The 14363-nt window shown below is 41.5% G+C and overlaps 1 protein-coding gene across 1 annotated transcript; it reads left to right on the plus strand.

The window, feature by feature from the left end:
* The first annotated feature begins 6414 nt into the window (after positions 1 to 6414).
* LOC149320495 (uncharacterized) lies at positions 6415 to 12892 on the plus strand. Its single transcript, XM_089501394.1, has 4 exons — positions 6415 to 6493; positions 7685 to 7811; positions 8382 to 9701; positions 12143 to 12892. The coding sequence occupies exons 1-4, from the start codon at positions 6419 to 6421 to the stop codon at positions 12235 to 12237; spliced, it is 1617 nt and encodes a 538-aa protein (XP_089357520.1). The 5' UTR covers positions 6415 to 6418; the 3' UTR covers positions 12238 to 12892.
* Positions 12893 to 14363: the final 1471 nt, after the last annotated feature.

Consider the following 14363-nt stretch of genomic DNA (forward strand, 5'->3'; position numbering starts at 1 on the left):
CATAACTTTTTGTGCTCATCCTAAAGGCTGGATGGATGAGAGAGTAGAGGGGATCCATGCTTCTTTTTAGTGCTCCCAGGATGGACTAAGCTCTCACCTTTTATTACTCTATTCAGAGAAAGGGGAGGGCTCCTTTTTATATCTATATAAGAGTTAAAGTACAGTATGTACATTGATCCTTGGATAAGTCGACCCAGGTTTTTTGAGTCAATGTTTTGACCAAAAGTTTTAGACTTACTGTATGCATGAGTATATACAGTAACAGCATACAAAGGTTTACAATATAATGAAATATCACACCAGCAGGCTGTCCTGCCACAATTGTGCTGGTTTAAGAATGGAAGCATACCAGTTTGACCTAATTTCTTATCACAGCTTTCCCCCACGACAGCGCTTCCACAATTCACAGTCACATAATCAGTTTTCCACACTGCCAAATGCCACCTTCCAGGAGGAATGATGAGAATGAACAATCATGGCTGCCAATTCCCTCCTGAAGCCAGCTGCTGTGTGAATATGCACCTAGCAGTTGACTTCAGGAAGGTGTTTGGCACTGCAATCGCTGAGGGGAGGAGAAGGGGAGAGGAGCACAATCACACCAACTCACACCATTGACTGTCTGAGAAATGGAACTGCAGCAGAAGGCACCTATCACACGAAGACAGGAATAGCAGTGAGATTGAAAGCCTATGGACAGGTTTTGCCTGTTAATAAAAAGTGCACTCCAGCAACCAATGGAGTGAAGAGCGGACACGACATTGCATGATAAGTACCAACCAAATATGCTTTTATCCTGTTAAAATTCTGCTTTTCTAGTTGTTTTGATAAATTGCCAAATTCATATTCATATTTTTTTTGTGCTTTCAAGTCATTTCCCACTCAGGACGACCCTAAGGCGACCCTATGATGGGGTTTTCTTGGCAAGATTTATTCAGAGGAATAAATCTCATTGCCATCTTCAGGCTGAAAGAGTGTGATTGCCCAAAGTCACCCAGTGGGTTTACATGGCTGAACCAGGCTTTGAAGCCTGGACTCAGAGTGATAGTCCAATGCTTAATCCATGACATGATGCTGGTTATATTTATATTTATAAATAGATATTTGTATATAAATGAATCTGAGCCAGGCTTCGAAGCCAGGCTTCAAAGCATTTGTATATAAATGAATTTAATGTGATTTTGGTGAGTCTTACTGTTGCACATGATACTAACTCTCCTTTTGGAATTGGAAGGGACCACAAGGGCCATCTATACAACCATGTAGGAATACATAACTAAAGCACTCCCAAAAGATGCCCAACCAACTTCTGTTTTTTAAAAAAAAGCTTAAAAGAAGGAGAATCCACCACCCTCCGAGGCAATCTATTCCACTATTGCAACTCTTTACTGTGAAGACGTTCTTCCTAATGTTTAATGCAGGGGTAGGCAACCTATGGCCCGCGGGCCGGATCTGGCCCGGCGAGTCCTTGGGACCAGCCCCAGCCCGGTCCTGCCGCTTATTGCCGCTGGGGCCTTTGGCCTCTCACACAAGGGCATGGGGCCTTTGGCCTATCAGGAGGAGGCGTGCAAGCGGCAGGCAAGGGGGGCAAGGGGGAGCAAGCGGCAGGCAAGGGAGGGCAATTGTCTATAGAAGCCTCAGAAACATGCATTTATATGAACATTATTTTAAAAATCAGCCAATTTTTCTGCGTGTCCTCCATTTTTTTAAAAAAAGTATCCTCCATTTGAAAATTTTGTCCTACATTTGTCCTGATATATATATATATATATATATATATATATATATATATTTATTTTTTGGCTTCGGCCCCCCAGTTGTCTGAGGGACAGCAACCCGGCCCCCAGCTCAAAAAGGTTGCCTACCCCTGGTTTAACGTTTATATTTTTTGCCATTTGAATTAATTGATTCATATCCTAGTCTCGGCAGCAGCATAAAACAAGCTCACTTGATACCTAAGTTACCAATGGCATTGCTGATATCCTAGCATCAAGGACCTTTCCCCATTGTTCGTTTAGTGGTTTGTCACTGAATTTCAGTGGCAGTCTGAATTTCAGTCAGTCATCTGAATTTAAAATAAATAAATAAAATTCTAAGGATGGGTAAGCCACATTCCCAATTTTGGTAGAAAAGAGGAAAAATATATGGGAAAGTTTTTTATGGTTTTTTTGGGTTAGGTGGCCATGTTCTAGAAGAGTTTATTCCTGACGTTTGCCTTCTAGAGCATGGTCACCTAACCCGAAAACCCACAAAAACTATGGATGCTGTCCATGAAAGCCTTCAGATTTGGGAAAGCTGGTGCTTTCATAAATGAGAGTTGAGAGAGTTCTCCGGGGCTTATGTTTTTCCCCTTCCTAAAATGTGCCTGAGAGCCAGCATGATGTAATGATTTGAGCACTGGATTAGGACTCTGGAGACCAGGGTTCAAATTCCAACTCAGCCATGATAACCCACTGGGTGAGCGTGGGCAAGTCATGCTCTTACAGCCTCAGAGGTTGGCAATGGCAAACCCTTGAACAAACTTGCCAAGAAAACCCCATGATAGGGTTGTCTCAGGGTCACCAAAAGTCAGAAATCCTGGATGTGGCCAAGGTATGACAGTCTCAGTTTGATCATCTTGGGTTCTAGTGGTATCTTATTTGGCCATCCATGGTGTCCTCAGCACTCTTCTTCAGCACCACACCTCAAATGAATTTATTTTCTTCCTGTCAGCTTGAAGATTAAAATAATAATGAGATATATAAATAATGAGAGCCAGTGTGGCATAGAGATTTGAGTCTCCAGAGTTTCCAGAGACTACAACTCTGGAGGCCAGGGTTTGATTCCTCACTCAGCCATGGAAACCCACTGGCTGACCTTAGGCAAGGCACACTCTCTAGACTCAGCCTCAAGGGAAGGCCATGGCAAACCTCTTCTGAACAAATCTTGCCAAGAAAACCCCATGACAGCGTCTCCTTGGGGTCACCATAGGTCAGAAATGACTTGAAGGCACACAACAACAGCTAAATAATGGGATAAAATACATTACTTAGTCTTAAAGGCACCACTAGATTCCTTCCTCCTGCCCTTTCCCTTTTATATTGGAGCTTTGTTTTAGAAAACTCAAGAAATGATGGACCTTGACACTATACTGCTCTGATGAGAGATCAACCTACAAATCAAGAAGAGGAAGATTGGAAACCAGTTTAAAAAATCATTGGAACAAGAAATGGGCAAATTTAATAAACACTGAAAAATAAATAGCATTGTATGTAATTGACCAGTCAGTCTTGGAAGAAAGTCAAAATAAATGGAGAAATAAGGAAATAAAGAATGAAAACGCAACTATATAAAATGATTTAGGCTTCTTTGCCTCTTCCCATTCCCATGGCGCCCTTTCTTTTTGCCTTTCAGGACTTCTACATCTCCTCATGATGCAACCAGGTAACAAGATACATTTGGTGAAATCCCCTCTTATGCACAGCCAGTAAAGGGACAGGTGTGTTCTCCAGGCCTCATTCCCACTTACAGTTAATTCGGTTTCCGATCCAAATCGATTAATACGTTGAGTAGCAAAGCATGGTTCACACTAGGTTTGCGCCAATCAAAGCATCTCCTCCTCCCCCCCCCCCCCAGTCAAGCCTGACCCTCCCAGTCCAGGCAATATGCTGAGGAAGGGGCAAGAGGCTGCAGTGGTGGAGGTTCCCTCTCAGCGCCTGATCTTTTGCTTCACCCTCCATGGCGCAGGTGAGACATGTGGCTATGGAAAGCAGCAAGGCTCATCAAAGGGGACTACTGGCTCTCTCCGGGAGAGGAAGGCCAACTCTGCGCCAGACCATCAGTGCTGCGCCACCGCCTGTCCCTTAAGGTACCTCTGTTTCAGGGGGCTCCCCAGTGAGTACGGTGGGGAACCCTTGGGAGGAAGAAATGGTGGTTAGGGAAGTGGCATCGACAGTGCAGCCATTGTAGGAAGCCCCCCCCCCCCCCCCCCCCGGAAGCATGAGAAGAGGAGGCAAGCACACCTTCACCCACTTCACAGGGAGCATATTCGAATCCACACTTGGTTGACACTTGGACTGAATCACTTTACTGTAAAATAAATTGTTTTATTGAAAAAGACACAGAAAGAATGTTAAAATGACGTGCATTATATGGGTCTAGCACAGGGTCTCCCTCTCCAAATCACTTCAGCAATTCAGATCTAGTGTGAACCAGGGTCGTTTAAACCAGTTCGAAATGATTTGTGAACCGGTTTAAAAGGTAGTGGGAATGAGGCCTCAGTTTTAAGTCTGGCAACTTTAAATGGAAGAGAATTTCCCAAATCTGTATTTACCCAGCAAGGGTTAAAATGATAAAATCTTGGCTCCTAGAGAGGCGTCTAGCAAGAAGGGGAGGAAATCCTTCCTATTCCTCCTCCCAGAAGGCAAACCCACTTTTGGAGCCTCTCAGCTGGGCTGCAAAAAAAGTAAGTGTCCAGCAGATCTATGGGGAGATGGAGATCTGCAAAACCAGATTTGGTTGGATAGATTGCTTTGGTTATAGGGAAATGCACATAAGGGAGAGATGGTGGAAAGGGGATTTTTTGCTAGTTGGGTGGATGAGCTTTACAGATTCAAAACACTATGGCCAGAGCTGCAGCATTCATGCTGTATATTAAGGAGACCATTTTCACTGCAAAAATGGGATGGGGGCAACAGAAGGGTTTGGCCATGGGTCACTCAGAAAAGTGACCCATAGGTACAAAAAGGCATCTCAGTGTGCATCTTGTTGCTGTTGTGTGCCTTCAGGTAATTTCTGACAATGGCAGGTTTCTTCAGAGAGATCTTGCCATTGCTATCTTCTGAGGCTGAGAGAGTATGACTTGGCCAAGGTCACCCAGTGGGTTTGCATGGCTGAGCTGTAATTCGAACCCTTGTCTCTAGAGTCATAGTCCAGTGCTCAAACCACTAGACTGGCTGTGAGTGTACATTTACACTGTAGAAATAATCCAGTTTGATACCGCTTTAAGTGCTGCAGCTCCATCCTATGTAATCCTAGTTTTGTGTGATATTTAGGCTTCAGAGAGCTCTGGTGCCACAACAAACTACAGATCCCGAAACTCCATAGCATTGAACCATGACAGTTAAAGTGGTGTCAAACTGTGTTGTATCTGCAGTGTAGCTGCACCCCCAGTTAATGTATTTTAAAGTATGTTGCGAAGCTTGCAAAACACCAGATCAATTTAAAATGCAATATGTTTCACTCGTGGAAGGGCTGGAGAAACTTAATAAGCTTCCACACATTATGGAAGGTGGCCTGATCTAATGCTTTGAACTGTTAAGAACATCTGATGACCTGTGATTTCCTTGCAAACTTGGGTCCCATCTCCAAGATATCTCATTATGCATATCCAAATATTCCCAAATCCCCAAAACTCCAAAATGCAAAACACATTTGGTCCAAAGCATTTCAAATAAGGGGGACTCAACCTGTAATTTCCATTTTAATATTCACATGTACAGATTTGTGGTTCTTTAACATGCTAGGAGGTAGCTGGTGAGGCAGGTTAATCCGCCTTATCTTTTTCTCTCTGCTGATTATCTTGCCTATTGTACATAAACTCACACAACTGCAGTAGGATTAGCTAGAACCAAATCCCATTCTTTCCCGGCTACAGCTTTTATTGCATTGTTTATTGCCGAGATGTCGGTAAAAAATGCTACTCAAAGTCTTGTTTTTCTCCGGCCCTCTTTCACCATGCTCCTAACGCTGATGCTGCTAAAAAATAATCCCTTCCAGCTAGACAGAGAACAAAAAGAAAAAAGAGGGGCTAAGTGGGTGTAAAAAGACTTATTTATTTATTTATTTATTGGATTTATATTCCACCTCTCCCCCAAAATAGGATTCCAGGTGGCTTACAATAATGTGAAAAAGATAGTGGAAAAAATTAATGATTTTAACTGTTTTTAAATTCTGACTATAAGTTTTTAAAATATTTTGGGGGCATATGCACATCTGGGAAGGGCAGGTGTAAATGTTGTGTTTGTAGCTGGTTTGGGGTCATTTTGGCTGGTTTTAAAGTGGTAAAAGTGGCAGGAAAATATATTTTTAAAAAATGGGTTCAGGACCTTAGGTTGCTGGGAGGGATTTAGAAATCACAAAAATAACGCCCACTGGCCACATTTTACCCACCCATAAACTAAATGAACTAAGTTTTCCTCCATTCTGTTGGTTCAGTGTTGTCCTTTGTCTGGTAACCCTGATCCTCAAAATAACCTGAAGTGTAAAACCTGTTTTGTCATGCCTTTCCAATTGAGGAAGTGCTTTTGCTTTTTAGAGCCCATGTAGATTTTTGTACATTGGTTAGCTAGTCATGTGTTTCTGCAGCTGTGAAATAAAACATATATGGAGAATAAAATGTCTTCTAATCTCACCACCTTGATCTCATTTTGTAGGGCATGGAATGAAGCCCGAAACACATCCTTATTCATCTCTTTCTTGTGGAGGAATGGAAACGGTTTCCATGCAACCAGATCAGGTACTTATTTATTTGTAATACAGTTTTCCCTCCTTCTCCACAGATTTTTTATCACCAAAAAAAAGTATAAATTCCAAATAGCAAACCTTGACTCCCCCCCCCCCCTCCATTTTATATAAGGGACACCATTTTACTATGCTATTGTATTTAATGGGACTTGAACATCCATGGATTTTGTCATCCACAGAGTGTCCTGGAACCAAACTGTACTTAGGCCATACCTTTCAGCCAGAAAGGATCCTAGAGTAGCTTTCAAATAATTCCCTTCTCTCAAGCTTTCAGTCTAAGACTGTATCTGCACTGTAGGAATCGTCCAGTTTGACACCACTTGAATTGCCATGGCTCCATGCGATGGAATCCTGGGATCTGTAGTTTGTTGTGGCACCAGAGCTCTCTGACAGAGAAGGCTAAATGTCCCATAAAACAACAATTTCCAGAATTCCATAGCTTTGAGCCAGTGGTGTCATTAGGGGATGTGCGGGATGTGGACCAAAATGGGTGACACCCAGAAGAGGGGTGACACCTGCTTGGAATATAGAAGGAGAGTTTCTTAACCACATTGACGCTCAGCCATGATGAAGCTGTGCCTGGCTGCTCTTCTGTCCCTCAGACCAAAGCAGTGGCCATTGGAATAGAGTGAGGGCTTCTCCCTGGCTACTGGGGCCAAGGCAAGATGCAAAGCAATGGTAGTTGGAATATGAAGGTAGAGGGAAGTCATTGGGGAACAGTCCAAAGTAACCTAGATGCTTTGTTTCTGCTGCATACCTCCCTGGTCTTGAAAGAATCTATCCTTTTCCATAGGCTTCCGTGAAAGCTGCTGACCACAGAGGCTAAGAAAGTCAGCAAACAGTTATACCCACTGCAGTAGGCCCTTGGTATTGACTGGGGTTTAGTTCCAGGACCCTCCGTGGATACCAAAATCCATGGGTACTCCAGTCCCATTAAATATAGTAAAATTGTGTCCCCTATATAAAATGTCAAAATTCAGGTTTGTTTTTTGGACTTTATAATTTTGGGGAATTTTTTCAAGCTGTGGATACATGAATTCATGGGTGAAGAATCCATCAATACAGAGGGCCAACTGTACTCATAACTTCCATCCATCTTGGCAGCTTAGTTTGCTACCAGGATTCTGTTTTATAAATAGCTGCTGCATTAAGTGTGAAGCTGAAAGGTTTCCTCTTCCTTCAGGCTCCAGTGACCTTTGAGGAAGTTTATGTGAATTTCACTGAGGAAGAATGGGCTCTGCTGGATGCAGAACAAAGGGCTCTGTATAAGGGAGTCATGGATGAGAATTTGGCCCATGTGATGTCTCTGGGTAAGCAGTTCTTTTCTCATTGGCTGATAAAATCAGTTTGCAAATTATATGAAAGTTTAAATAATATGTAAGGAGAAGAATGTGTTTTCTTCTAGTCTTGGTGGGCTTGGGACTCCCAAACGGTGTTTAGGTTGACTCTTCCTATCTGGAATTTGAAAATACTCCAAAATTCAAATAAATAAATAAATAAAAATGCATGAGTGGCTGAGATAGTGACATCTTTGCTTTCTGATGGTTCAGTGTACACAAACTTGTACACTGTTTCATGCACAAAATTATTAAATATATTGTGTAAAGCTACCTTCAGGCTATGTATATAAAGTGTATACAAAATATTTAGACTTGGTCCCATTTCCAAGATATCTCATTATTTATATGCAAGTAGCCCACACACACACAAAAATCCAAAATCCAAACCACTTCTGGTTCAAAGCATTTCAGATAAGGGAGACTCAGCCTATAGTGGAATGAAGATTCCTCTGTAGATGTTCTATTAGAGTCAGTTGATTTTGTTCCTGATTTGAAATGTCATTTTTCATTTTGGCTCCAACCAAAATTTTCTTTTTGCAGCTGCTGATGTTGGAGAGAGCAGAAATGTGAAAAAATTGCATAGATGGTGCTTGGAAAGAGTCATTCATAAAGATGAGAAACAATTGAGAAGGAAAAGTGAAGGAAAAAGTGGAAAGAATGATTCTTTTGCCGTTTCACATGGAGAATTCCACGAAGCCCCACTACAAGAAAAAACAGGGAAAGGCAAAGAAAGGCAGAAATGTCTTTTGTGTAAGAAAATGCATTTAGAGAAGGATCCTCTGAAATGCACAGAATGCAGCAAGTATTTTTGTGCTTACTCAACCCTTGAAAGACATCTGAGAATCCACACAGGTGAGAAACCGTTCATGTGCTCGGAATGTGGAAAGAGCTTCAGTCAGAATGAACACCTTGTTTCCCACATGAGAATCCACACTGGTGAGAAACCATTCAAATGTCTGGAGTGTGGAAAGAGCTTCCGTCAGAGCAGAAACATTACTTCCCATATGAGAATCCACACAGGGGAGAAACCGTTTCAGTGCTTGGAGTGTGGGAAGAGCTTCGGTCGGAACACACATCTCACTTCTCATATGAAAACCCACACTGGGGAGAAACCATTTCATTGCTCAGAATGTGGAAAGAACTTCAGTTGTAAAGAAAGCCTGGGTTCTCATAAAAAAATCCACACAGGGGAGAAGCCATTTAAGTGCTTGGAATGTGGAAGAGGCTTCAGACAGAGCGCACGCCTGACGGCCCATATGCGAACTCACACCGGGGAGAAACCATTTAAGTGCTTGGAATGTGAAAGGAGCTTCTGTCAGAGCACAAGTCTTACTACCCACATGAGGATCCACACAGGAGAGAAACCATTTAAATGTCTGGAATGTGGAAAGAGGTTCTATTATAAAATCAGCCTTAATTCCCATCAGATGTCCCACTCAGGGGAGAAACCATACAAATGCTCAGAATGTGGAAAGAGCTTCACTGGAAGCTCACACCTTGCTTCCCATATGAGGATCCACACAGGGGAGAAACCATTCCAGTGCTTGGAATGTGGAACGAGCTTCAGTGAAAAAAGAAACCTGAATTTCCATCAAAGAATCCATGCAGGGGAGGAACCATTTAAGTGCTTGCAGTGCGGAAAGAATTTCAACCACAGAGTCAGCCTTACTTCTCATCAAAGAACACACACAGGAGAGAAACCATTTAAATGCCTGGAGTGTGGGAAAAGCTTCAGTTGGAGCTCACACCTTGCCTCCCATGTCAGAACCCACACAGGGGAGAAACCGTTTAAATGTTCAGAGTGTGGAAAAACCTTTCGGCAGAGGATACACCTCACTTCCCATCAAAAAATCCACCAAGGTGAGAATGTTGTGGATTTTCCTCTGCCATCTGGCTATCAGTTTTTGTGCATCACTGGAGAATACAGTAATATTTGTTCTAATGATAAGAGATAGAGATTTCTGTTGCTCTAATAAAAGGGTTTTGTCTACAGTCTGGATTTATAGCTTCTAAAATCTCTCTTATGCTAGCCATCTTTTTCTCAAACAACAACTATTATATCTTCTCTCAAGGTCCTCTGAAGATTGCAGTGACTGTTGTAATCACTTTGAGTCTGGCTGTGGGGACAAAGAAAGCCAGCATGGTGTACTGGTTTGAGTGTAGGACCTGGATTCAGTTTCCTTCTCAACCATGAAAACCCACTAGGTAACCCTAGGCGATTCAAATATATTCAGCCTCAGAAAATCCCATGATTGGATTGCCTTAGGGTTGCCATAAGTAGGAAACAACTTGAAGGCACATAACAACAAAAAATGGGGAAAAGGCCAGATGCTTCTGTAGTCCTCCCAACTGTCCTCCAGGCATAGGTTGTTTGAGGGTACATAGAGTGCTTTTATGGTATGTTAGGGGTGGTGGCTTTAGTTACTATAGAGCAGTGGTTCCCAACCTTCCTAATGCCACAACCCTTTAATACAGTTCCTCATGTTGTGGTGACCCCCAACCATGAAATTATTTTCGTTGCTACTTCATAACTGTAATTAAATACATGTTTTCCAATAGTCTTAGACGACCCCCAAAGGGATCCCGACCCACAGGTTGGGAACCGCTGCTATAGAGGAAAGAAGGGAATACCAATCTCCACAGCAACCAAAAATAGATGTACGCAAGCATAAGTTTAAGAGAGCCAGTGCGGTGCAGTGGTTTGAGTCTTACGCTATGACTCTGGAGATCAAGGTTCATTTCCCAGCTAGGCCATGGAAACCCACTGGGAGTTTCAAGCAAGACCCATTTCTAGACCTACCTGAACATCCCTGATCTTCCATCCTCACAGTCTTCCAGCCACATATTAACCAGCCATGACCCTGTTTAGCTTCTGAAATCCAATGAGACAAGAGGTCTTCAAGTAGGGTGTGTTCTTTGGCTTTGTGGTTATAGAGATCAGCAATCACTTTCTTGCCCTCTAGTCTAGAATATCTCTTGCCCCAACAACAGCAAGATTTAAAAAATCAGGAGGCTATAGGACTGTTTGAACCCCAGCTTTTAAGGATTATCTCAGATTAATATGCATACAAGAGACAAGGATAAAGGAAAAAAACAAAAGGCACTTGAGATGTTTAAAATTAGGAAAAGACTTTATTTCAACTTCTAAGCTTAAGAAAAAGGGAGTGGTAATATATGTTAATCTAAAATATGAAGTAAAAGAAATATATAACGATCCTGGCGGACATTATGTCATTCTAGAACTACAACATATGAATCAAAAAATTCTTATAGTAGGATTGTATGGCCCATTGGAGAACAAAGGTAAGTTCTATAAAAAGTTAAAAGAAAAACTAGTGAAAACTATACTTACGTTAGGCGATTGGAATGGAGTGAGTGACCCAAAATTGGATAGATTTTCAGAGCGTAAGATTAAAAAAGAACAAGGGAAACTACCACAAGAATTATTTAATTTAATGGATGCAATAACAATAGGAGATGCATGGAGATTGAAATATGGAAATTGTATAGATTTTACTTTTTTTTCTAACTCACACAAATCACACAAGGGGTGTTGAACTGGAGAATAAACCCCCCTTCTCCTGATAACAAATAACACCGGCCCATATTCTTCATCATCTGCTTAGTTATGAATGTATATCTAAATACAGCTGGGCCTTGGTATCCACTGGGATTTGGTCACACACACACCCTATGGATACCAAAATCCATGGATGCTAAAGTCCCATTATATACAACACCGTAATAAAATGACATCACTTATATAAAACGGCAAAATCAAGGTATGCTTTTTGGAATTTTTGTGCTTGTGAATATTTTCAAACCCGTTGGTTGAATCTGTGGATCTGGAGGACTGACAAATGTCTCTTGACTCAATCCCTCAAACCAACTTAATGAGGCAGAACCACACTGAGAGATTATCTGTTCCGCTGACTATCATGGCGCAGGAGGATGACATTTCCAGTCCTTTCCTGCCAGCAAGGAAGTGAGGCTATGATAACAAATTATGATCGGGATCCTGCTTTTGATTGTCGCAGCCGTGTTTACTGGTGGTAAAGGGCTGGAAATGTCATCCTCCTGCACCCCGGTCACCAGCATAACAGATGTCCATCTCTTGGTGCGTCTTCTGCCTGTTAAAGTAGGTTTGGGAGGGCATTTGTGATCATGGCAATAGTCCCATAGTCTTAATGGAACAGTTACAGATTCATAACTATGTTACAAATCAATAACTGCAATACAGAATACCAGCCATCATCTCTCTAACTCCTGTTCCCTACATGGGATGTTTGCTTGTGTTTCAGATGCTGGAGCTGCTGTCCCTGGAGGTACTAGTATCCCTGAATGTGTTAGTGAATACGCAGGCATTCAGACCATTCTTATGATCATTCCAATGTAGACAGCAAAAAAGCTGTTTATGTTCTTGGAGCAGATTGGTGGAACAGTGGGAGAAGTGTCCGAAAATTGGAGACTTAGTGGACAAGGTTCCCAGTTGGATGGCCTTTCTTGCCTTCCTTTGGATACTCAGCTAATGGATCTTGTCCAGGGGATCTTCTAGCTATTTCTGCCTTATACCTGTCCAGAGAGGTACCGGTTGAGTCTCACTTATCCAGAATTCTGAAATATTCCAAGAAACCAAACATTTTTCATGGGTGGCTAAGATAGTGACACCTCTGTTTTCTGATGGTTCAGTGTATACATACTTTGTTTCATGCACAAAATTATTAAAAAAATATTGTATAAAATTACCTTCAGGCTGTGGGTATAAGATTCCATGAAATGTAAATGCATTTTGTGTTGAGACTTAGGTCACATCTCATTATGTTCATATATGCACATACAGGTATTCCAAAATTTAAAAAAAATCCAAAACACTTCTGGTCCAAACATTTCAGATAAGGAAGGCTCAACTTGTATTTTGCTTTTTCATGAAGATCAGAAAAAGGCAGAGGAAATTGCAAATGTATATGTATATATCAAGGACAGCATGTACATATAGAAAAAAGAACAAATGAACTTTTTTGTTTGTTTATTTATTTATTTAATTTGTAATACAGAAAGATAATTGAAATTCTCTCTCTCAGGAGAAGTTGTTTCCCAATTCCAGGAGTATTTCCAGTGAGAATCACTGTCAATATCTGTTACTTTTACATTTTTCTCCTGAATAAATATTCCTATTTCAATTGATTTGCTTTGTTTGTATAGATAATTTTTTTATTTTATTTTTTTGCCAATGAAATGAATCCTAGCAAAGGGATTCAAATAGGGTTTGCAGTCTGGTGAAGTACAGACTCTCCTGTATAGTTTGCACAGACAGCACAGCTGGGAACTAATACCCAGTTCAAGAGATATTTTGTTTGGATAAGGTCTCATCTGGAATACTCTGTCCAGTTCTGGGCACCACAAATAAGGAAAGGACCTTACCTACTCTTCACAGTTGGTTTAATGTCTCTTGCAAACCTCTTGGCCAAAATGTGACAATAAAAACCATGGTCTGTGGGTGCCTCACAGCTCCAACTTCTCTGTCCTAGATTTTTATAGTTGATAACAACCATGCTGGCATGCCCATTTTTGAGTCTTTTTTAAAATAAAATAAAATAAAATAAAATAAAATAAAATGTATTTCTGGAGGAGGATTATGGATACCATGGACTGCTAATAGGTCTGAGAGCAAATCAAGCCTTTCACTGGAAACCAAAATGATCCAATTGTACTGTAGTTTGAGAAAATTGTACTGTACATCATGAGAAAAGCAGGACTTGCTAGAAAAGACAATAATTCTGGAAAAAGCTGGAAGCAGTAGATGGAAAAAAAGAAAACAGCATTACAGATGGATTGACTCAAATCAAGAAAGCCACACTGCCCTGAGTGTTCAAGACCTGAGCAGGGCTGTTAAAAACAATTGCTGGAATCTTATATCACCATCTGTGTTATGTAACTTTACCTATGCACTAGATCCCCTGTATCCATGCATCCAGTATCCATAATTTCACCTATCTGTGAAGAGCTACAGGTCCCTTCTGATGCCTTGCACTGCCCCCACAACCAAAAATGTTTTCTATAGTATTTTCTAAGTCCTCTAGTGCAATTCTATGGTGCGCTTCCAGTGGAGGTTAGAGTCACACTAGAAATGCCTAGAGGGGTTATCTCTAGGAATCTTCCTGCATCTCTCTATGGTCAACTTCTGCAGGAAATTGTTCATTCAAATAGGGTTTGCTACTCTGTGAATTTTGTTGTCCACAGCAAGTCTGGGAATATGATACTCTAAGAATAACCTTGCAAAGACTGATGACAGGGCATTAGGAAGCTTGCTCAATGTAAATTGGGGCTCAATATGCAGCAGGACTGATATGATACATATTCTGTTGTGCACTGATCCTGTTGCACAATGGTCACTTTGCCAGTAAGGGCTGTTTGACAGTGGAATACCCTCCTTCAGAGTCTAGTGGTGTCTCCTTCTTTGGAGGTTTTTAAACAGAGGCTGGATGGCCATCTGTTGGGGATGCTTTGATTGAGATTTCCTGC

Source organism: Sceloporus occidentalis, unplaced genomic scaffold, assembly GCF_023333645.1.
Source record: "Sceloporus occidentalis isolate IW3139 unplaced genomic scaffold, rSceOcc1.0.p SCAF_1, whole genome shotgun sequence".
In the NCBI taxonomy this organism is placed as follows: domain Eukaryota; kingdom Metazoa; phylum Chordata; class Lepidosauria; order Squamata; family Phrynosomatidae; genus Sceloporus; species Sceloporus occidentalis.

Bases quoted from the DNA above. Each gene is read 5' to 3' on its own strand.
- LOC149320495 (XM_089501394.1), top strand. From the start codon at position 6,419: ATGAAGCCCGAAACACATCCTTATTCATCTCTTTCTTGTGGAGGAATG. The intron at 6,494-7,684 runs GTACTTATTTAT...CTCTTCCTTCAG, and splicing joins TTTCCATGCAACCAGATCAG to GCTCCAGTGACCTTTGAGGA. The intron at 9,702-12,142 runs GTGAGAATGTTG...CTTGTGTTTCAG, and splicing joins CCATCAAAAAATCCACCAAG to ATGCTGGAGCTGCTGTCCCT.